Below are 22,299 nucleotides of genomic sequence, written 5' to 3' on the forward strand. Positions count from 1 at the left end.
AAAAAAGGGGGGGAAAAAGACAATGAAACACGAAAACCGCAAAATGGCTAGAAACACCTCCAAGAAGAATTAAGTGCTAGCCAGGGCTCCTCGATTGACTTGTCAATGTGGCAAGGAAAAGAAGTCCCAGGATAATAGTCTCTCACCCAGCACTTACCCCTAGCAAACAGCTAACAGGAACTTTGAAAGCCTCAGTATATAAGAACTTAATGGTCATAAAAATGTTAAAACTATCAACTCTTAAAAGTAGGCATAAGAGGGAATTTGCAACTGTCGGTTAGGCAATGTCTTCTTAGATATGACACTAAAAGCAATACAACAAAAGAAAAAATGGATAAAATAGATTTCATCAAAATTAAAAACTTCTATTCCGGAAAGAATACCATTAGATGAAAAGACAATCCAAAGAACAGGGGAAAATATTTGCAAACCACATATCTGATAAGGGACTAATGGTCCAGAATATGTAAATAATTCTTACAACTCAGTAAGAAAAAATAACCTAATTAAATACTAAGCAAAAAATTTGAACAGACATTTCTCCAAAGAAGACATACAATTATCAATAAGCACATGAAAAGATGCTCAACACCATAGCCATCAGGGAAATGCAAACCAACCACAACAAGATATCCCTTCACACCCACTAGGATGGCTATGATCAAAAAGATAATGGCAAGTTTTGATGAGAATACAGAGAAATTTCAATGCTCATACACTGCTGATAAGAATGTAAAATGCACAGCCACTCTAGAAAACAGCATGGCAGTTTCTCAGAAAGTGAAACACAGAGTTACTATATGTCTCAGTAGCCTTGAGCTACTGAGAGTTAAAAAGATACATCCACAAAGAACTTGAACATGAATGTTCACAGCAGCATTATTCATAATAGCGAAAGATGGAAACAACCCACAGGTCCATCAACTGATGAACGAACATACAAAATGTGGTATATTCATACAATGACTGAATATTATTCAACTATAAAAAGTACTGATATATGCTACCACATGGATGAACCTTGAAAACATATTAAGTGAAAAAAGCCTGACACAAAATGTTACATATTATATAATTCCTTTTATATGAAATGTCCACAATAGGTCAGCTCATAGAGACAGAATATATATTAGTGGCTGCCAGGGGTGAAGGGAAGCAGGACATAGGGAGTGACTGCTAGCGGGTGCAGGGTTCCTATTTGGGTTGATGAAAATGCTAAGGACTTAGTACTAAGGGCTGTACAACTTTATGAATATACTGAAAGCACCGAACTGTATATTTTAAAAGGATGATAAATACACGGTATGTGACTTACATCTAAGTAAGACTGTTTAAAGAAAAACAAACAACTTACTAGTCAAACTCCATCTATCCATAATTCCTCTGTTTACAGTTTAAAAGCACTGCATTCCTTATAAAAAGTCAGGCCATGAGACTTCTCTGGTGGTCCAGTGGTTAAGAATCTGCCTTCCAATGCAGGTGATGCAGCTTCCTAAACAATGAACTAAGATCCCACGTGCCACAGGGCAAATGAGCCCGAGCGCCACAACTACTGAGCCTCCGCGCTCTAGAGCCCACGCTCCACAAGAGAAGTCCACACCACAAACAGAGAAAGCTTGTGTGCCACGACGAAATTAAAAAAAGAAAAAAGTCAGGCCAGGAAGGAAGGGAGCTGGTGTCAGTGAGATAGATCCCAGACTGGAGTTCCAGGAAGATGCTCAGGGCCTGTAACTCTCAGAACACATATCCCCGGGGTCAAAGCTCCTAATTCAAACACGAGGTGTTCTACTCCAGCTAAAGGAGCGACGAACCTTTACAACTCTCATCCTCCAGCCAGGAGACAAACAAACAAACAAACAAAAAACCCATATTCCTGACTCTCAAGAGTCTGCTGGTTTGATAAGGAGAAGTTACAGGAATGCAGACCACTAGGTGTGATAATATGATGTCTTCATTTCCCATAATCTCATCAAGATAGTAAAGTACTCACTATTCTATTACTAACATCACTATGATTATTACAGGAATAGCCTTAATGACAATATTTTATTTACTGAATGCCCACTGCACTGACAGTGCCCTTCACCAGACCCAGGAGGGCAGAATCGAGTTTGCCTTTACATCCCCGGTACTTGGGATACGGCCTCGCACAGAACAGGAGTTACCGAATGAATGAACGCAGCGCACCTTGCTAGGTACTTTGATCACTTCTCTCCACCCTGGATCATCCACAGGGCTGAACACAGCAGCAGCATTTGATAACTGGGCTCACTGATCTCCCAGGCAACTGAGAGGAACAAGAAGTTACACAGAACAGCCCACTTTGAACCCATGTCACTCAGCCAGTATCGTTCCAAGCTGCTAAGCTGACCGCAAGAGAAACAAAACAAAAGCTCCATAAACCTCTACCAGCAAGGAGTCAGATAAGGTCAGAGTGGCCAGCTGCAAGAGTCATCAAACAGTCTGGAGGAAGAAGACGAGGCCCAGGGGTTTCCCCCCCTGGAAATGAATTCAATCATGAATCCATTATCCAAAAAAAACCCACAACGGGTATCCAGGACACTCAAGAGTGGGCACCTGAAAAGGAGCCTGTAGGAGCTGTTAGGTACAGAGTTAAATGTCTCAAGATTTATACCGATGAGGTACCCACCAAATGATGTGCATAACATACATAAGTAACTCAGTGGAGTCAGCATTTGGGGATATGATTTTGGCACCAGGTGTCCCGGGGTATGTTAAACACACAAGTTCATGTGCGCATGTGCAGATGAGTCCGGCGCAAAGAATTCTAGGAGGTGGAGCTCAAACCTCAGGCTGGTTTTTCTACCAAGGAGCCCTGGCTAATCATTCAATATGCACTGACTGCATTTTTCTACATGTAAAATGAGGATATAACCATCTTTGCCTCCCCTGACTAGGTACTGGTTGCTAATCAAATCAACAGATAAACGAGAAAATGCCTGGCAAACTAAAACCAGGCTTCGTTTTTCCTTCTTCTGCCCTTCGCATTATTTTGCTCCCTGTTATACTACTCAATTCATCCTTAACCTGTGAGCAGTTTCCCCTGAGCCAGGAAGGAGACAACAGCCTAGGTAGTAAGTAGCAAGACTGGTTTTTCAGTCAGAAGAAAATGAACTGAAAGTGTTAGTCTCTGAGTCCAACTCTTTGCGACCTCATGGACTGTGTAGCTCGCCCGGCTTCTCTGTCCATGGATTCTCCAGGCAGGAATATTGAAGTGGGTTGCCATTCCCTTCTCCAGGGGATCCTCCTGACCTAGGGATCGAACTCAGGTCTCCCCCACTGCAGGCAGATTCTTTACCGTCTGAGCCACCCGGGAAGCCGTCAGTCGGCAGAAGAGAAGGTCAAGAAAAGATAAGAAGATTCCCCTTGGATGAAGGAAGGATGGGGCCAGGGGAGACAAGGCTGTTGCCCTGCTCGTTCTGTCTGTTCCCACACTGTTCCATTCCTGGGCTGAAATAAGCTACCTGACTCTGAGCCCTGCCAACTGGCCACCCCACCCAACTTGACATGCTGGGAATGGTCCTCAGCCCTGACCCAGCAGCAAAAACAGGAGCAACACCCCAAAGGTGCTCCTCCCCAACCTCTGCCTTCCGTCCTTCTCCTGCTCACATGGACCTCAGGCAAGTCAGAAACACCCAAATTCCACTCCCAGTGTGGCCCTGGAAAAGCTACTTAACCCCTGAAACCTCAGGGAAATGAGATGGTAAGAGATTCTACAACCCATAAGGCTACTGAGAGGACTAAAGGTGATAAGGCATGCAAAGGGCACAGTACAACGCCTGGCACACAGCAAGCGCTTGATGAATACCAGCCATTATTTAGTAAAGACGAGCCCGCTGGGAAAACATCCAGGGGCACAGCAGCAGCAGCCGGGCTTGTGCCTGCTTGTGGCTCAGAGGTTGCTCATCCAAGGACTGAGGCAGTAATGGGGTGAAATCTAAACTAATTCTATCTGAAAATGCAAAGACCTCACTGCTTGCTCCTGATAACTCCTTTCTACTCCCCCTAAGCAGAACAACATAGTATTATTGATACTGATTATAGCTTGGGCTTCCCTTGTGGCTCAGCTGGTAAAGAATCCACCTGCGATGCAGGAGACCTGGGTTCGATCCCTGGGTTGGAAAGATTCCCCTGGAGAAGGGAAAGGCTACCCACTCCAGTATTCTGGCTTGGAGAATTCCATGGACTGTATAGTCCATGGGGTCTCAAAGAGTCGGACATGACTGAGCGGCTTTCACTATCACCATACACATCTTGAAGAAACCAAACAACACACCCCTCTCTCTATCACTGTCTCACCCACAAACCTTTTCGTTTTGTGTAAAGTTCCAAGGAGAGTTTCTAGAATGAAATGTAATAGTACTCAATGATCTACACTGTTTCAGCTCCGAGTTCAGAGCAGTTTACAACAGTGAAAAAGGCAACCTCTGACCCAAGCAGGCAAGGGGAATGATGACAGTCTCCTTCAAGAGATTCCTTCTTGGCCATCAGAGAATTATTCCAAGAAGAATGACCATGTGGGCTTTGCTCTAAGGCGGCCGAGGGAGGGAAAAGCAAGAGATGGGACAGAAATAGAAGTAAAAAGCCTTGGAAGGAGGAAAGTTCAACAGAACAGAGGTACTAAAGTTAAAGACACCAGAACACACTCCAAAGGAAAGAAACTCAGGACTGAGGTCCTCTCAGTTCTGTTGCTCTGGGTGCAGAGGATCTGATTTGCACCAACCACACACACACAGTCCTCTAAGTTTTTATAGCTGAGGACAAAAATCAGGTCCTTTCCCAAAGTAATGAAAGGGCTAAGGGAAGCATGACTGCTCCGCCCCCTACAGCGCTCATGGTAAATCCCACCCTTGAGACGACAAAGATGATTTTATACCTCTCCACTGAGATTCTAAAATTACTGTAAATTGATAAATTATCCCCAAAGTTAAGTTCCCACTAATTACATCTATGTGAGAGTCTGTGCTGGAGAAGACTCTTTGAGAGTCCCCTGGACTGCAAGGAGATCAAACCAGTCAATCCTAAAGGAAATCAACCCTGAGTATTCACTGGAAGGACTGATGCTGAAGCTACAAAACTTTTGCCACCTGATGTGAAGGGTCAACTCACTGGAAAAGACCCTGATGCTGGGAAAGATTGAAAGCAAAAGAAGAGGCCGGCAGCCAATGAGATAGTTAGATAGCATCAACAACTCAACGGACAGGAATTTGAGCAAACTCTGGAAGACAGTAAAGGACTGGGAAGCTTGGAATGCTGCAGTCCGTGAGGTCACAGAGTTAGACACAACTTAGCGACTGAACAACAACTCTGGTTTATTCTGCTTTCATTCCATTTTTGCCTTAGCTCCGACAAAGAGACAGAACCCAAAGAAACCAAACCAGATTCTCAATCTTGACAGAACTGGGACCACTATCTCAGAAGGAAACGAGAACTTGATTACTTCATTTAATCTGTAGACAAAAACTATGCTGCTTGCCATTTCAGTAAACAAAGAATGCTGCCTGGCATTCGGGTAAACAACTAATGTTGCCTCCATCAAGCCATCAGTCACTGCAGCCACCCCACCCCTCCTGCCATGGTTCACCCTGAGCAGATTCAGGATGGAGAAAAACAGAATACTGACTCGAGATAGTGAAGATGTATATCAAAGGAATAATTTCAATGAGCCCAGACTCGTGCATCTTCCCATAGAAAAGCACTGAAATCAGTAACTTGAGATTTCTGTTCTTTGTGATTAGCAGTGATCTTTTGATGTTGGACTAGAAAATTTTTCTTTTTTTTCCCCCAGCAAAAACTCCCTTGTATCCTGGTTCCTCCTTCAACCCCTTGAAACAGTTCCTCAGAGCCAGCTGAGAGGCTACCTTAGGCTATACTCCTCAGTAAAGTCACCAAGTAAAACCTAATTCTCAACTTTTAGGCTGTGTTTTTTCTCTGTTGACCAATCAACAAATATGTATCAAGCTTCATCTAGTATCTGGCACTAATCTAATGGTGTAAGACCAACATAAGTATAAAGTTTAGGTAACATTTTCCATCTTCTGTAGGAAGGAAAGGAGAAGTGAAAAGTGAGGATGCTCTTCTCTGAAAAATCCCGAGCCATTTTCATCATGTTGAAAAAAACTCCAGCAAAGATTTAAGTCCATGGCCTAATTTTCAGACAAAATTTTACTTAAACAATGTCAAACAGATCAGGAGCCAGTCCATTGTTAAAGTCCAAAACCAAAGAAGGTTCCCTTCCAACAGCAAACCCCTACCTATCCCCAGAAAGTTCTAGTAAACCTGCTCCCCCCAACCCAGCTAGTTCAGAAAATTACCTTTCATCCTATCCTCAAAGGACTGTACATTTTTGTGTTTACCCATGCATGTGCCAATCAAGTTTCATGTAAAAAACAATTGTTTCTCAATCAAATGTTTTCTTAAGACCACTAAAGTCACAAGATTGGCTTCACAAACACATTGAGAGCATTTGGTAAGGGCAAAGGTCATTTTCTTCCACTCCAGTGTCCTCAAAAGAGTTCCATTACTTGAGAGGTCAGGAATTCTCCTCCCATGTCTTCTAACTACCAGTGGTGCCTCTGACATATGACCTCACAGTGCTGCCTGCAGCTCCTCTAGCAGGATAGCAGGAAAGAGAAATGTTTCTATGTAGAGATGATCCACAAAACAAATTCTTTTAGATGGGTCATTTTTAGCTCCATGGTCAGTTTCCTTGACTTCACCCAACTCACCCAGTTCAGCTGTCCATTTATATCTGAGTGAAAAGCTTTCCAAAGCAATGCTAGATTCTGGGGATTGGAAATACCACGTCATCCTCAAAACCCACATCATCCTCAAGGAACTCTTTCAAGGAGCTTCCAAATGGAAGATGCCCCCTTTTAAGTGGCGTGGCATGGCATACTCTTATCTGGCTAGCTATAGAAACAGATGGAAGCTCTGGTAAAGGCTCTGGGATTAGCAGTAACAACTCCAGGCTAGACAGAAGATGGGAGAGCTGAGCACAGGGAACTATATTCAATATCCTGAGATAAACCACAAAGGAAATGTTTTAATTTTTTAAAAAGCGAGAGCTCGGTTCAGATCCACCTCCAACTGGATCGCGCCATGGACAATTTTCTCAACACTTCTCTTAATCACAGCCTCCAGTCCCCACCCATCACCTCTGTTAACATTTTCCCATTATTCCTGGTTCCAGCTTCCCACTAGAGCATACTCAAGGGTGGCAAGGGTCTAAGCTGTGCTGTTCACCACTGGTGCCCTAACACAGGGCCTGACACACAATAGGAAATCTGTACTTATTTGTTAGGTAAGTGAACTAAACACAGCGCATAATGTCTACATGCTATATCCTCTCTAGGGAAGGGAATGGCATAGTGTTACCCCTAAGGGTCCAATCTGGGGACTTCCCTGGCAGTCCGGTGGTTACTTACATGGGTTTGATCCCTGGTTGAAGAATTAAGATTCCAGTGGTGTGGCCAAGAAAACATCTTTTTTTAAAGTGGAGGGGGGACTTCCCTGGTGGTCCAGTGGCTAAGACTCTGCACTCCCAATGCAAATTTTGGGTTTGAGCCGTGGTTAGGGAACTAAGATCCCACCTGTCTCTACATGAGTTCTCACGTTGCAACTAAGACCCAGCACAGCCAAGTAAATAAAAATAAATATATAAAAAAAAAAACAGAGGGGGTCCAATCTGCCTCTACCACTCACCGACTTCAGAAAAACCTTAAAGAAGTCATTTAATTTCTCTGGGACTTCATTATTTCACCTGTAAAATGAGGGTAACAACGTAATGTACTTCACAGGATTGCTGCGAGGATTAAGTTGAGAGAATGCACAGCAAGCCCTCAGCACAGGGGAGGCGTGCGGTAAAGGCTGTTAAGCGCTGACTGATGCTGCAGTGCCCTGGTCTGCCTCTAGGCCACACTCAAAGAGTAAATGCAACATTCAAAAGAACTGAAGGTACTAGTGACTTTCATTGTAAAATTAAGATAAAAGTGGACACTTTCTTTAGTTCTGCATTTTCAGTATTTTAACATGCCCAGTCTATGTTATTTTTATAACTGGAAAATAACAAATGTTGCATAAAAAAGACAAAAAAATCACTGCCCTCTGGGATGGACTGCTTAACAGGTACAGGGTTTTCTTCTGGGATGACGAAAACGTTTTAGAACTAGACAGAGGTGGTGGCCGCACCACACTGAATGTACCAAATACCAATGAATTGTTCGCTTAAAAATGGTTAATTTTATGTTACATGAATTATACCCCTATAAAAAAAAATCACTGCCCTCAGGAAGCTTACACGCTAATGGGCAGAAGAAAGACAACAAGCAAACAATATATGTGGCAAACAAAATGTCCATGGACAAATGAAAAAACTGCAGTACATCTATACAATGGAACTTCTCTGCAATACAAAGAAATGAACTGAGACATGCAACAACACTGATGACTTTCAGAAACATTATGGTGAATAAAAGAAGCCAGATACAGAACAGTACTGAATTATTCTATTTACACGAAACACTAGGAAAGTCAAATCTGTAGCTGTAGAGGGCAGATGAGTGATTGCTGAGGACTGACTTCCTAGGGGTACAAGGAAACCTTCTGAGGGGAGGGAAATGCTCTATACCTTGTGTTGTGAGAGATCCCGGAGCGCAATTGGTTAGCAAGCGGTACTTACATCTTGGGTGTTGTGGAGGTGGTTACACAGGTATACACACATTTGTTGAAACTCACAAATCTGTACACTTAAAATGTGTACATTACAGAGACTTCCCTGGAGATCTAGTGGTTAAGACTTCAAGATTACAATGCAGGGGCCTCAGGTTGGATCCGTGGTCTGGGAACTAAGATCCCACAGGCCATGGGACGCAGCCAAAAAACAAAAAAATGGTTTTTGATGTATATATTATATTATGTGTAAGTTACACCACAAGGGTTGGTTTTAAGTACATGTTATGTCAAACAATGATAAGTAGAGTGAAGAAAAACCAGGAGAGAGGAGTAGGACTACAGGAACAGGCAGGAGCTGCTCTTTTAAATCTGGTGGTCAAGGAAGGCAGCACTATAAAGCCAAAATCTAGATCAATCCTTTAAAAAAAAAATGCAGCAAACTCAATCTTCATGGTAGTGAAAGGAGAAGAAATGTATGAACAATCCAAAACAGTACATAAGCAGGAGCTCCCTGGTGATCCAGTGGTTAGGTCTCAGCTCTTTCACTGCCCAGGTTCAATCAGATCCCTCGTTGGGGAACATCCCCCGAGCTGCATGATGGTGTGGCCAAAAAAAAAAAAGTACGGTACATAAGCCTAAAGGGCTTCCCTGATAGCTCAGCTGGTAAAGAATCCACCTGCAATGCAGGAGACCCCAGTTGGATTCTAGGTCAGGACAATCCGCTAGAGAAGGGATAGGCTACCCGCTCCAATATTCTTGGGCTTCCCAGGTTCAGCTGGTGAAGAATCCACCTGCAATGTGGGAGACCTGGGTTTGATCCCTGGGTTGGGAAGATCCCCTGGAGAAGGGAATGGCTACCCACTGCAGTATTCTGGCCTGGAGAATTCCTTGGACTGTATAGCCCATGGGGTCGCAAAGAGTCAGACACGACTGAGCGACTCTCACTAAGCCTAACGTCATTTACATGTAGCTCTGGAGAGAAACTTTTTTTCCCCTGGCAGTGGTAGATTTAACTTCATAATTCATGAAGTAGGGGGAGAAGAAGAAAGGAAGAAATGAGGGAGGGAGAGAGGGAAGGAAGGGTCTAGAGGGAGGGAGGGGAGAGGAGAGAGGGAGAGAGAATTAGGGAAGGAAGGAAGGAAACAAAAGAAGGAAAGGAGGAGGGAGGAAAGGCAAAGCAGCCTGTCTCTCTGGCTGCCCGTGAGGTGATCCAGCTCCAAGCAACAGACCTGACCAAGACGGGGGGGAAACAACAGTGCACCCAGTGACCTACCGGCCAGACTAAAACCCCCAGACACCAGGACCAGAAAGGGTGTGCACAAAGAACCAGGGTCCTTAAGCAGTCTCTACTCAGAGACAAGGACGAAAGACGGCAGCGCCTTCCCAGGAAAGAAGGCCTCGCCATCCCTCCCCAGTCATGCTTAACCTCTGAATTTTCACTTTAAGGCATTTTTCACAGAGATGACTCAAACTAATAAGGCAGAAAATTGACGCTCAATAAATGTTTATGACTGCTGTTGAATGATACACGTAAACTGAATTAAACTCTTTGAAAAGAAAGGTTATGAGAGATTATGGAAAACGGTTCAGCCATGTATTAACTGGATGACATATTCACCAGGCAGGAAAATGGGCTGAGAAGTAGAGGAATTTCTAGAATACTCTATGACTGCTGAATTGCTTGGGATTATATTCTCTCCTTAACTTGAACCTGGGGTATCTGTGACTACATGCCAGAGCCAGGCTCTGTCTGTTCAAGTACTCTAGGAGTCAAGTTCCCTGGGAAAGACAGCAATAACACAATCACAAGTAGAAGAAAATTAGGAAGGAGGGGGAAAAAAAAAATTCCAGAAGCTATAAAAAAAACTGAATTATCCTCCATGAATTCAAGCCAGAGGCCACGTGCTTACGTATGGTGGGTATACATCTCTGCCACCACCAACGTGACCTCACAAACAGGTCAAAGAGAACCTCTTAATTACTGGCCAAAAGCCATTGGAAAGAGGGGCAAAATGAACAAAACATCCTCCAAGGAAACATCCACCCTTTCCTGTCTCCAAAAGTTCCTCTGTGTCCCTTCTCATAGGTCTCTCCAATCCTTCTTGCCTGAAAATTTTTTATCTCTTTCCCTTCTTTGTGGTCTCACCCACCAGGTTTCCACTGGTTGCCCCTCACTGATCAAATGTGTTCAATACATTTTTGCAGTTCTAACTTCAGCCGGAAATGATCTCTCGGGAGCTCTTCCCAGAGCAGGCAGGACTCCCCAGAAAAGTCCAGCCAGCCATCAGAAGGCTTCCACATGACACAATCTGCAGGATCCACTCAAGAGTAGTACAGCCAGGAGATGCATCCACAGGGAAAACATACACTGTCAACTTAATAAGAAATCTGCATAGTATACTAACCCCGGCTCAAAAAGGTCAAATGTTTGCCAAATTCCAGAGAAAAAATCAATCACTTCAAGGAACTGGCAGACCAGAAAAAAATTAGAATCATACAAACTGGAGGTAAGTTGAAATAGTTAAAGATAGGTTCCCTGAAAAGCTGACTCACAGTGGTTTTGATGGCTTGCATGGGTCAAATTTTAAACAGCCCTGGACTAAACAAAATAGCCTCCCAGGTTAAATGCCAGGAGTCTGTTACAACCGAGTAAGCCCAAGGCTGAGTGAGCTCACAAGATGCTGAGCAGAAATCAGAGGCATATAATAGGGGTTCTTTCATCTTCCTGTTTGTCTGAGTCACCCTCAACCCTGGTTTCCCAATAATATCATACAATGCCCTCCCCCGACTACTACCACTAAACAAAAGGGGTTTTTACTTGGGTTTCTATGAGTAAAAGGTGGTGGAGGGGGATGGAATCTCTGCTGTTGTACCAATTACTGCTTATTATTTTGACAGACAGCTCCCAAGCAGATCTATGGGAAGGGTTTTTTGTTACATTTTTTAACATGGCATCTAATAACCAAGAATAAATATATTCGTGTTTTGACCAGAATTTGCCAAAGGACTAACCAGCCACAGCACCAAATGAGTCCTTACATTATAATAGTTTGATCATTCGAAGAGAAAAATGAGGACGTTCCACAAGTTAGAAGATTATGATCCCCAGGTTCCTGACCTACTGACTAGTTAAGTCCTGAGGGGTTTCTGCCAGCTTCTCTGAAACAGAGGTCCTGGGAAGAGCAAGCCCCTGGAAGGTACCCTAGACCAGGAAGCAGAGGACAAGGCCAAGGGGGTCACTCGCAGATGAGAGTCTAAGACAGAAGCAGAATAGAAATGGGACAGACCAGCACAGCCTGTTTGGGGTCAAGGATTCCCATACAGTACAAAAACATCCTCAGCTATTTTCCATTCCTGAATCCCACTAGAATAATGTCTCTTTTAGCCAATTAAAAAAAAAAAAAAAAGGCCAACTCCCAGTGTTCTGAGCCACACTATTCTGGGACTGTAAACAAGTGAAGCAGCCAAACAACGTGATGGGTCTCCTTAAAGGAACGGTCTCAGTGAGATGAGGTCCACCACTGACTTCACTGAAGGACAGCAAGACTCACCCTGGTCTTCCCTTTCAGACAGGGCTCAAGGCTCTGGATTTCTAGTCTAGGAAAGCCTACCCCAGGAGACACTTTCTTAAGTGTCTCATGGACCACTCCTGGGTCACTGGGCTTCCCTATCACCCCACATGTTCAGCAGGAGGGGATTTAACTTCCAGAGCTTTTTGGCATGAAGAGCACCCTGCTCTCCAACCATCGGGGTTTGGTGAGCATGAGGGTGAAACAGGGGCAACAGATTGTTAGTGTGCAGCTCTGTTCTTTTGGAAAGAGGGTAGTTATAGCAAGTTAGTAGAAAAGAGACAGTGGAGAATGGCGTGGTTGTAAAAAGAAAGAAAAACGTGGGGTTTAAATATTTATATATATATATATGTGTATCGGTGTACATATAAATGTATAATTTTATTATATACATATACAGTATATAAATTTTTTCACCATTTCTGTGACTAGAAATATTTCAGCAAGACAAGATGTCCGAATCCCTCACAAGACTCAACCAAGAGGAAAATACTACCCACTACCTCCATTAAGAACTCTAATTGTTAGAACTTTATTCTTCTAACCTTTGAGTTATTTGCTAAGGGCGTTGTCTCTAACTTCAAGAGACTATAGATCTCTTGTCATTGTGGATCATTTACTTACTTCGAGTTTCTAAATAATGGACCCATGAGTCTCTGGTTTTCCAAGTACAGTTCCAGTAATGTCTGGAAAAATCAATGAATACAACACAGAAGGTCTAACCATTTCACTAGAGATGTTACAAAATATGCCAAAAGATAATATTGATTTCAGCTAAATTACTTCTGAGGAACACAAAGAACCAGAAGAGGGAATAAAAAGTGGTGTATTGGTTAAATGTTTTCCACTTCACTGGAATCCAGGTCTCCTATCAGACCAAATCTTCATCTCTTAGATCAGTTTTCTCAATCTTAGCACCTTTGACATTTTGTACCAGGTAATTCTCTAGGTGGGGGTTACCTTGCATTTTAAGATACTCAGCAGGACTCTGGCTTCTACCCACTAGCCAAGAGTACATAATCCCCGATCCCCCAGCAGTGACAATCAGAGGAGTCTCCAAACATTACTAAATGCCACCCCCAGCCTCACCCCTGGGGTGGGGGGCCAAAATCACCCTTGGTTGAGAACCACTGTGCTAGATAATACCAAATGAGAGTACTTTAACTTTTTCTTTATTATGTGAATTGAGTTCTTAAAAGTTTTATCAATTTAAGTCAATAAAACCTGGGGTTTTAAGCAGGTGTTATTTGCACAAACCAAATGCCTAGGAGTCACTACTGAGTTCTCTCACTGCTTCACCCGCCCACCCAACATATCAGCATTCCTGTTTTACATCCAAACTTTGTCCCAAATTCATCAACGTCTTTCCATCTCACCGTGACAATGATTGCACCAAATCCAGGCTCCTTCTCCCCTCTGCATCTGCTACAGCCTCCTAAGTGGGTTCCCTGCTTTCCTCTTGCCCTCTCCTACACACTACAATGTCTAGGAGAAATTGTAGTCTTCACACCAAAGCCAAGAGCATCTCTAAAAAACTTCTATCCCCGCAAATGACCTTCTAGCATAAAGCAATCTGGTGCTTCCTATGACACTTAAAATCCACACTTATTTCCATGCCTACAAGTCCCCACAGGATCCAGCAACTGCTTACCTCTGTACCTCCATCCTCACCACTCTCTGCTAGCTCACTCCAGCGACACAGGCATTCTTTCTCTACTCAAACATGCCAGCCCACCTGCTTTCTGTTCTCATGTTCCTCTGTCTGGAGGTCTATTTCCCCAGGTAGTATTAACCATCAGGTCTTTGCTTAAGAGTCACCTCTACAATAAAACCTTCCCTGCTGCTGCTGCTGCTGCTAAGTCGCTTCAGTCGTGTCCGACTCTGTGCGACCCCCTAGACGGCAGCTCACCAGGCTCCCCTGTCCCTGGGATTCTCCAGGCAAGAAAACCTTCCCTGACCATCTGGCAAAAGTGGCTTCTCAGTCACTCTTCCTTCATTATACATCTGAACCACCTTTTTTTATGTTTTACACAGGTGAACTTTGCTTTCCTCCCTTAATGGTAAGCTCTGTGACAGCATGTGACGGCCTAGACAATGCCCGGCACCAGCAGATATACTCCATAAATGTGAGGAATGAATGAAATGTCTTTGGTTAGCAGGCCAAATGTGTCCATTTAAGAGCCACCAAAGAGTTCCTGCTTCTGAGACTAAAACTCAGTCTCTCCCCAAATTTACCATTCCAGTATACATTCAAATGGCAATGGGTTAATGATAAAACTGTCACCTCCAAAAGAAAGCTTTTTGTCCTTCCAGGTTTTCCGAAAGAAACTAAATAATACTCCGATCACAAACAACAAATCTTAGGAGATTCCAGGGCAGAGAATTTGAGGGAACCTCACATAACAGTAACAGCCTACAAGCTGCTAAAATAATACCTATGCACTAAACTGAAAATGATCAAAGCCCACAAATGCCTAGAAACATGCAGAGAAAAACAAAATTGGGGCCTAAACCATGAAATCTTCACTGATGTGAGCAAGGAGTTCTTCAATGCTAACAGTCTTGCATTTACATAGAGCTGTGTTTCATTCGATCCTCACAGTGGCCGTGAGGAATTGGTGAGCTGATGCTACCGACCAGAATGAAGTTTGATTAGAAAGTTTAAATGACTTGGTGAGAGAGACTAGAAGTATCATGGCACAAGGATCTTGGAGCGCAAATCCTCTGCCATTTACTGTAACTTGATCTTGCCAAGTCATTTCATCTGTGTTTCAGTGTCCTCACCGAGAAAATACACTGCTTGTAGATGAAATGCTGTATTCCGCTAAAATGCATATGTTGAAATCCAACTCCCAACCTGATGGCATTAGGAGGTAAGGCCTTTGAGAGGTGAGTCAGTCATGAGGGTAGAAACCTTATGAACAGGATTAGTGCACTTATAAAAGACACTCCAGAGAGCTTCTTCCTGCAATGTGAGGACACGGTGAGAAAACAGCTGTCAAGAACCAAACCTTCATCAGACACTGAATCTGTCAGTGCCATGATTTTGAACTTCCCAGCCTCTAGGACCATGAGAAATGAACTTCTGTTGTTAATAAATCTCCCCATCTATGCTATTCTGTTATAGCTGCCCAACTGACTGAGACATACAACTTACTTCATAGGCTGTGGTAGTGTGAAATTGCCCCCACCCCACCTCCAAAGATGCCCTCATCCTAGTGCCTAGAACCTGTGAATATGTCACTTAATGGGGCAAAAAGGCTTTGCAGATATGACTGAATTAAGGACCTTGAGGTGGGGAGATTATGCTGGATTATCCAGGTGGATCCAACGTAACCATGAGGATCCTTGTAAGAGGGAGGCAGAAGGGCCATAGGCAGAGAAGCAAGTGACAGCAGAAGAAAAAAGATGGAAAAAGAGATTGGAAGATGTTAACACTACTAGCTTTGAAGCTGGATGGTGGGGCCACAAGCCAAAGTACACAAGAGGCTTCTTGAAGCTAGAAAGATAAGGAAACAAATTAGTCTCCAGAAGGAACACAGCCCTATCAATCCATTTTAGGACTTCTGACCTCTGACCTATAACAGAATAAACTTGTGTTGTTTTAAGTCACTAAATCTGTGACAATTTGTTACAGCAACAGTAAGAAACTAATACAGAGCTATCTATCATCAGGATTCAATGAGCTCAAATGCTATGCACAGTGCCAAGTACCACAGTAAGAGCTCTTTAAATTTTAACTATGATGAGCCAAGACCAGAACCCAGGGGAGATTCAGAGAAGCACTGCAGGAACAAAGAAAATAAGGTTCAGAAATTTGGTAGTATTGATCTAAATTCAAAATGCACATATCATTTGATAAAGATCCCATTTCTAAATAGATTTATAGGATATTCAATACATCCTTAGTTGTAATAACTCAAATATCCTGTAATAGGCTAAAATTATAGACAAACCACTCAACCGAGTACTAGGTAGCCTTTAAATAATGAGGTAAACTCCAAGGTGCAGATAAGGAAAGTTCTACAAGAAGCATCCTTTGGCGAAAAACAGCCAAGGACAGAACAGCAAGTATATTAGATTCCCTTTTTGTTGAAAAATTTAAAGGATGCATACATATATTCATAAGCATACGTGACAAAAATTCTAGAAGGGCACATAGTTAACTGTTCATGGTGAATGTTCTAACAAAAGAGACCAAGAGCATGGAGTAGGAGGGGAACTCTTGTCATTGTATGTCCTTTCATATGATTTTAGCCTTTTTACTAAGTATGTGTGTGATATTCATTTCTAAAAAACTGAGGCTGAGATGTGACATCACCAATCAAGTATTTATGGGCTGACGTGTCCACCACTGTATGACCCAGGGCACAACACAGGGTCCTGCTCTCCAGGAGTTTACAATCTAGCTGAGTTCATCATCTAGATTTGTATCAGACAATCACCTCTCTAATTGTTTCAGACGTTCACATTAGAAAAGGGAACCAGATAGTTTCTTCACGTACTTTTCCACTAACAAATCACCACCTAAAATTCTCATCTAATCCATTAGTCCCAACTAAAGCTGCTGGCAATTAATAAACTGTTATTTCCTGGGAAGTGGTCAATGTTTATGAAAGGAGAAATCTTTACAGAACAACCCAATTATAATGTATACACACACACACACACACACACATATATAAATAAAACACATTACAAGAAAAAAGATGCACAGTTGGATTTGTCTTCTTTGGTATATATTCTTCTATTTTCTTAATTCTCTACTAAGAAATATGTAGTAGCAATGCAACAAAAAGAAAATACAGCCTCCTCCCCTCAAAAAACACTCTTTTTGGTGTTGACACAATATCCATGAGGATTACTGGTCATCCCAAAGCTTCCTCTCATTTTATGAAACTGATAACACTGCAAAGTATTCCATATTAAAGAGAACTGGTGGCAAAACCAACAAGAATCATCCAAACCCAAGTGTTCCATTTATAAATATTTAGTCCACACCGCCACCCAATTAGAGCATAATCCATAAAGGAGACATTATTGCTAACAAGGGAGGCAGAAGGGGATCTGGGTCACTCTTCCATAACTCTATATCCTTTCAGCCAAGAAAGAAAAGCCTGTGTTAGCAAAGTATTTAGCTGACAATACATGTACATAGAAATCATGATGCAGTTCATCTCCATAATCTTATCTAAGGAGGAAAAAGACAGATGAAAAATATTCAAGGGTAATTAGAGAGTTTCCAAGTGGTAACTTACAAATGTACTCCTTCAATCTGGAGGCTTGAGAAGTCATCACAGCTAAAAGTACTGAATGTACCACAAATACTCGCTGATACTGACAAATACAACAAACTGATGCTGACTCCAAATGCCAGGCCTGGTGATAAGGGCCTTTCCATTTCCATTTCTAATTTCTTTGAAGCCTCTCAATTGCTACTACGATGTGGAAGCGAAATTGAGGCACGGAGTTTAAATAACTTATCCGTGGTTATTAAGTCAGTGAGTGAAGCCAGGATGCGAACTCAAGCAGTCTTCATTCCAAAGTATAGACATGATAATGATACTAGCTTCACTGGAAAGTATAAACATTCATCTACCCCCTTTCCCAATTGGCCCAACTGTCACACACTTTCACCTCCCCAACTTGTTCCTATCACTCACCACCCTCTCCCTAGCTCAAAATTAAATCAAATATTCTCTAGTCCTGTAACCACAGATGCCCTTACTGGCCTCTACTGATCAGAAGCCAATATATGAGAAGAAAAGCCCATCTGGAGAGGATACTACCCTCAGGAAATGCCCACTTTTCAAAGACCTGTCTCCCAATGGAGCTAGCAGGGTTATGACTTACAGCCTTCCACTCCCCTGGGACCCACCAAAAAAGTCAGTGTTTCTTTCCCTGTACACACAGTTTCTGCTTATTCACACGTATTCACAACTTACCAAAGTGCTCTCATTCAGAAAATAGTTTTAAATCAGTTCTTTCTGATAATAATCCTACTAATAATGACAGCTATCATATACTGAGTATTCATTACCTAACAGGCTTTACAAACACTGTCATTTCTTCCTCACGACAACCCAATGAAGTAGGCACTGTCCCCAGTTTACAGGTGAGAACATTAAGGCTCAGAGAGGTAAAGTACTGATAATTCAGCCCAAGGTCATGCAGCTGGTGGGACTTCCCTGGTGGCTCAGAGGTTAAAGCGTCTGCCTCCAATGCGGGAGACCTGGGTTCGATCCCTGGGTCGGGAAGATCCCCTGGAGAAGGAAATGGCAAACCACTCCAGTATTCTTGCCTGGAGAATCCCATGGATGGAGGAGCCTGGTAGGCTACAGTCCATGGGGTCGCAAAGAGTCAGACACGACTGAGCGACTTCCCTTTCCTTCCCTTTCCTTTCATGCAGCTGGTAAGTGACTGAACCTGATTCCGTGCAACCTAAGCTTTCAGAAGTCTTGCCTCTTAGTGATTAAAATGTGAGCTCCTCCTGGATGTTCCCTGAGAGTCACCTGCCAACAACACATCTCCTCCACTACCACATGAATCCTACCTACTATCCCTGAGTGCTTACCTGAATTTCTTCATTTTCATCTACTAGGAGGAAACTCACAACCTTCTCAGTCATCTTCCTCCTCTTGGTCTCCTCATCCATCCCTTCTTCTTCCAGCAACTCCTGGACCTTAGTGACATGGTACACAGTAACAGGGTGCTTCCTTTTGTTACCCCCAGAATGAGTCCTCTTCTGGCACTCCAGGCACAAGTTGATTTTACAGGTCTGGCACCTCACCACTGCCCTCTGCTTCACACCTGGAGAGTGCCCATTGGGGCCCTTGCAGGGGTCACAGTAAGGGACATGGCCAGCTTTGAGTCTGATCCGCTCATGGTTTCTCAGGCGCTCCTGCCGATGGAGTTCCTCCTCACAACGGAGACACTGCAGGCTGCAACACTCATCACACTCGAAGACAGCTTCGTCAGTCCCACTGCAGGTGTAACTTTCCTGGCACAGCAGCCCTGGATTCAGGCCCTTCTCTGCTGGGGAAGTCTGCGCACTCATATTCAGTCTGCAAGGAAACCGCCTACCATGTAACGGTACCTGGGCTTTCCCCAGGGGAAGTGAAGACAGAGGTGTTGAGTAAGAAGACTGCACACAATTCCACAGGGTTCTGAATACCCTAAAAAAGAAGTGTTTTGTTTTTCTAAAAAAAAAACAATCGATGTCCTACTAGAATTATTCACACACTCACAAATGTTCCAATGTTTAATTTTCTGCCTCCAAGGCTCTTGAATCAGCAGCAACGTTGATGTGGTTTGATAGTTTCATCCTCCATAAAGTGCAGGCAAATATGTGGTCAAAATCAACTTGAAAGGGTCTTTTATGGCTATCTGAGAGAGATCTGATGGATTTACTGAGGTGGTCTCATGCGTGGGGCCTCAGCCGAAAGGTTTTGGTAATGAAAGAGTGGTCAGGAGCTTTTCAATATTATCCAACCTCAAGTCAATATTTCTGGGGATACCTAGAACAGAGACAGGAAAAGTATTTCACTCATCTAAAAGAAGTGCACCTTTAACAAAAAATAAAAACATTGTGATTAAATATGAGGCCAAAACTCCCAAGAGAAATTTCATTCTTGAAACTTAAACACTGACTCATTCTAATCCTAGAAATTTCTCCTCAAAATCATGATTAAGGCTGCTCCTTTTGAAAACAACAACTACCTCTAGGATCAAAGCACTTAAGAGACTCTGTCGCTTTATTTCCCAGATTGAAATTCTCTGTTTCGAGTTATTAAATTCAGAATCGAAAGCACTAAGCAAACAGTCCTTGAAGGGACAACCTTCTGCACCGTCCCTCCACTCCACAATTGGGAGAGGTGAAGAACGATGCCTGTAAAAAGCTACAGAAGCAATAATAATAAACTCTAGCTCCATCAAAGTCCTGGGCAGGTCCAAAGACCCTTGTAACTGGGCTGTTTCAACTCTAGACAGATGCCTATTAAGGGCTCTAAACCTGGAAAGAGTCACCATTCTATGGTGCTTAAAAACAATTATTGCACTTCCTTTTGTCCTTTTCTCTAATTGCAAAAAAAGGGAGCAACAGGAGACAGAATTCCTTCACTATGGCCCACTGCAAAGCCAGGCGTGCAGTGAGTTAAATAATTTTTCTCTTTGTCACTCAAAACCCAACTTTAAAATAACTTAAAAAAAAAGAAAGAAAGAAAGAAAGAAGAAAAATAAGTGGAACAAGAAAGGGGCTTTTGTCCCTTCTACAATCATATTTTTAACTCCTCTTCGCCTGGACACCCATTCTAATGCTCCAACGAAATATAAAGCCCTCCTTTCAGGTATTCACTCCTCCCATACAGAAATCAATCTATCCATCTAATTTTTAGATAACAGGGAAGGCGAAAGGAATGACTAGGAGACCTTATTTACACCCTAATCACAGACGTGCCCAAGCAGCTCCCGCAACGTTAACAAAAATCAAAATTGTCACAATTGATTAAAAACGTAAAACCAACCTTCAAAAGGATACCTCTCCGCCCACTAAGACCCAAGCAAACAGTCTGCCCACTCGGCCTCCCACCTCGACGCCTCTCCCCAGCCGGGGATTTCTCACCCTTCCTTCCTCCCAGGCAACACCACCTCAACCCGAGGGGCTGGAGCAGGATCTAAGAACAAAGAAGGTCCCCCCCAAATCTCCCCCAACGCTGGCAGAGGCCAGAGCCAAATCCATTGTTTATACCACCCCACCCCCACCCCAGCCCCAGCCGCACCCGCCCCCCCTTCCTCCCGGGGGCAGAGGGAGCTCCAGGGCCATCGCTCGCCCGGCGCAGGGCCGTGCCCGTCCCTCCCCGACCGCGGCGGCCCGGGAACCCCACCACTAAGCAGTTCTGTCGCGGCGAGGCGGCGTCCGGGAACCACGGGGCGCCGGTGGAGGCGGGGGCTGTGCTTCAGGACACCGGTGGATCCATCCTCATCTCCATCTCCGCACCCCCTCCTCCTTCGCTGCCTCCCGGGCTTCCTCCTCTCCTGTTGTCAGTTAGGATCAGCTGATCGGAGTGAACTTGTCCCAGCTCGGACTAACAGGAAGGCGTGAGCGCTGCAGCCCAGTGAGGGAAAAGCGGGAGAGGCGGAGCCTGACAGCGGCGAGGGAGGAGAGGTGTGCGCACAGCCTCCTGGGAAGTGTAGTTCCTCGGAGTGGCACCCTTCCCCAACTTCCCGGAAGTGAAGCCTCTGAATGACTACAACTCCCGATACGGAGGACGCTGCTCTTGCGAAGAGGCGCTGGAGACAGGCCCTCGAGCATTTAGGGACTTGGAGTTTCTGCGCTGACTGTGGTTTCCGCAGGTTTCAGCTTGTTCTGGGTAGTGGCCAGAGAAGGAGTGGCTCTAAATTAGAGAACTGATGTAATATGTAGTATAGGCCAGGCAAATAATTCGATTTCAAGTAACTTATGGCACACCATTCCTTCAGAAATGTGTTAAAAACAGGCAGTCTCCAGTTACCCAATTTCGTCTTGCACAAACTAAGACCAGAAAGAATTTATATGGGAATATAAGTAGTCTTGGAATGTTCTGCAAGCCATTAATTTTTTTTTCTCCATTAATTTATCTCTCTGACCTTTCCTTACATACCTTGAGAACTTCCAAGTTTTAAATCATCTTTTGGTTAGAGAGGGGTACATTTATCCAGGTAAATTTATAGGCTACAATACAAGCTAATGGTTAACACTCGTACCTGTTTTGTTTTTTGTAAATTGTCTTTCATTCAGTGCTGTCACTTTTTGTCTTTTCTATTGTTTCTTAGAACAACACCGGAAGAAAGCCTGGTGTAAAGAGCACTGGTCTGAGATGCTGAAGACTGTGATTGTTCTAGAAAGCTCTAGGGCAAATCATGCAACTATGACATAAAAGGATTGTATCAATGTAATCTCAAAGGTCCCTGCCAATTCTCATGTTCTATGACTCTGTCTTGATAATTGTTAACCCAGGAGAGAAAGCGATGGTTAAGTGACTTGCCAAGGTCATAAAGC

General features: G+C 43.5%; 1 protein-coding gene across 3 annotated transcripts in view; it reads right to left on the minus strand.

The window, feature by feature from the left end:
• Nucleotides 1–21,469, minus strand: part of ZFYVE1 (zinc finger FYVE-type containing 1) — a 44,226-nt gene extending 22,757 nt beyond the window's left edge. For all 3 annotated transcript variants that reach the window (XR_014059235.1, XM_081508929.1, XM_081508928.1), the window contains exons 1-2: nt 21,146–21,469; nt 18,838–19,780 (exon numbers count right to left, since the gene is read on the minus strand). Coding sequence is in view for 1 of the 3 variants with exons in the window: in XM_081508928.1 (XP_081365054.1) it covers nt 18,838–19,320 (483 nt within the window). In the remaining 2 variants the exon portion in view is untranslated. The remainder of the gene's footprint in view (nt 1–18,837; nt 19,781–21,145) is intronic.
• Between the last annotated feature and the right edge of the window lie 830 nt (nt 21,470–22,299).

The sequence above is a fragment of the Giraffa tippelskirchi genome, chromosome 7 (assembly GCF_054371585.1).
Source record: "Giraffa tippelskirchi isolate mGirTip1 chromosome 7, T2T-mGirTip1v1.2.pri, whole genome shotgun sequence".
Lineage (NCBI taxonomy): Eukaryota > Metazoa > Chordata > Mammalia > Artiodactyla > Giraffidae > Giraffa > Giraffa tippelskirchi.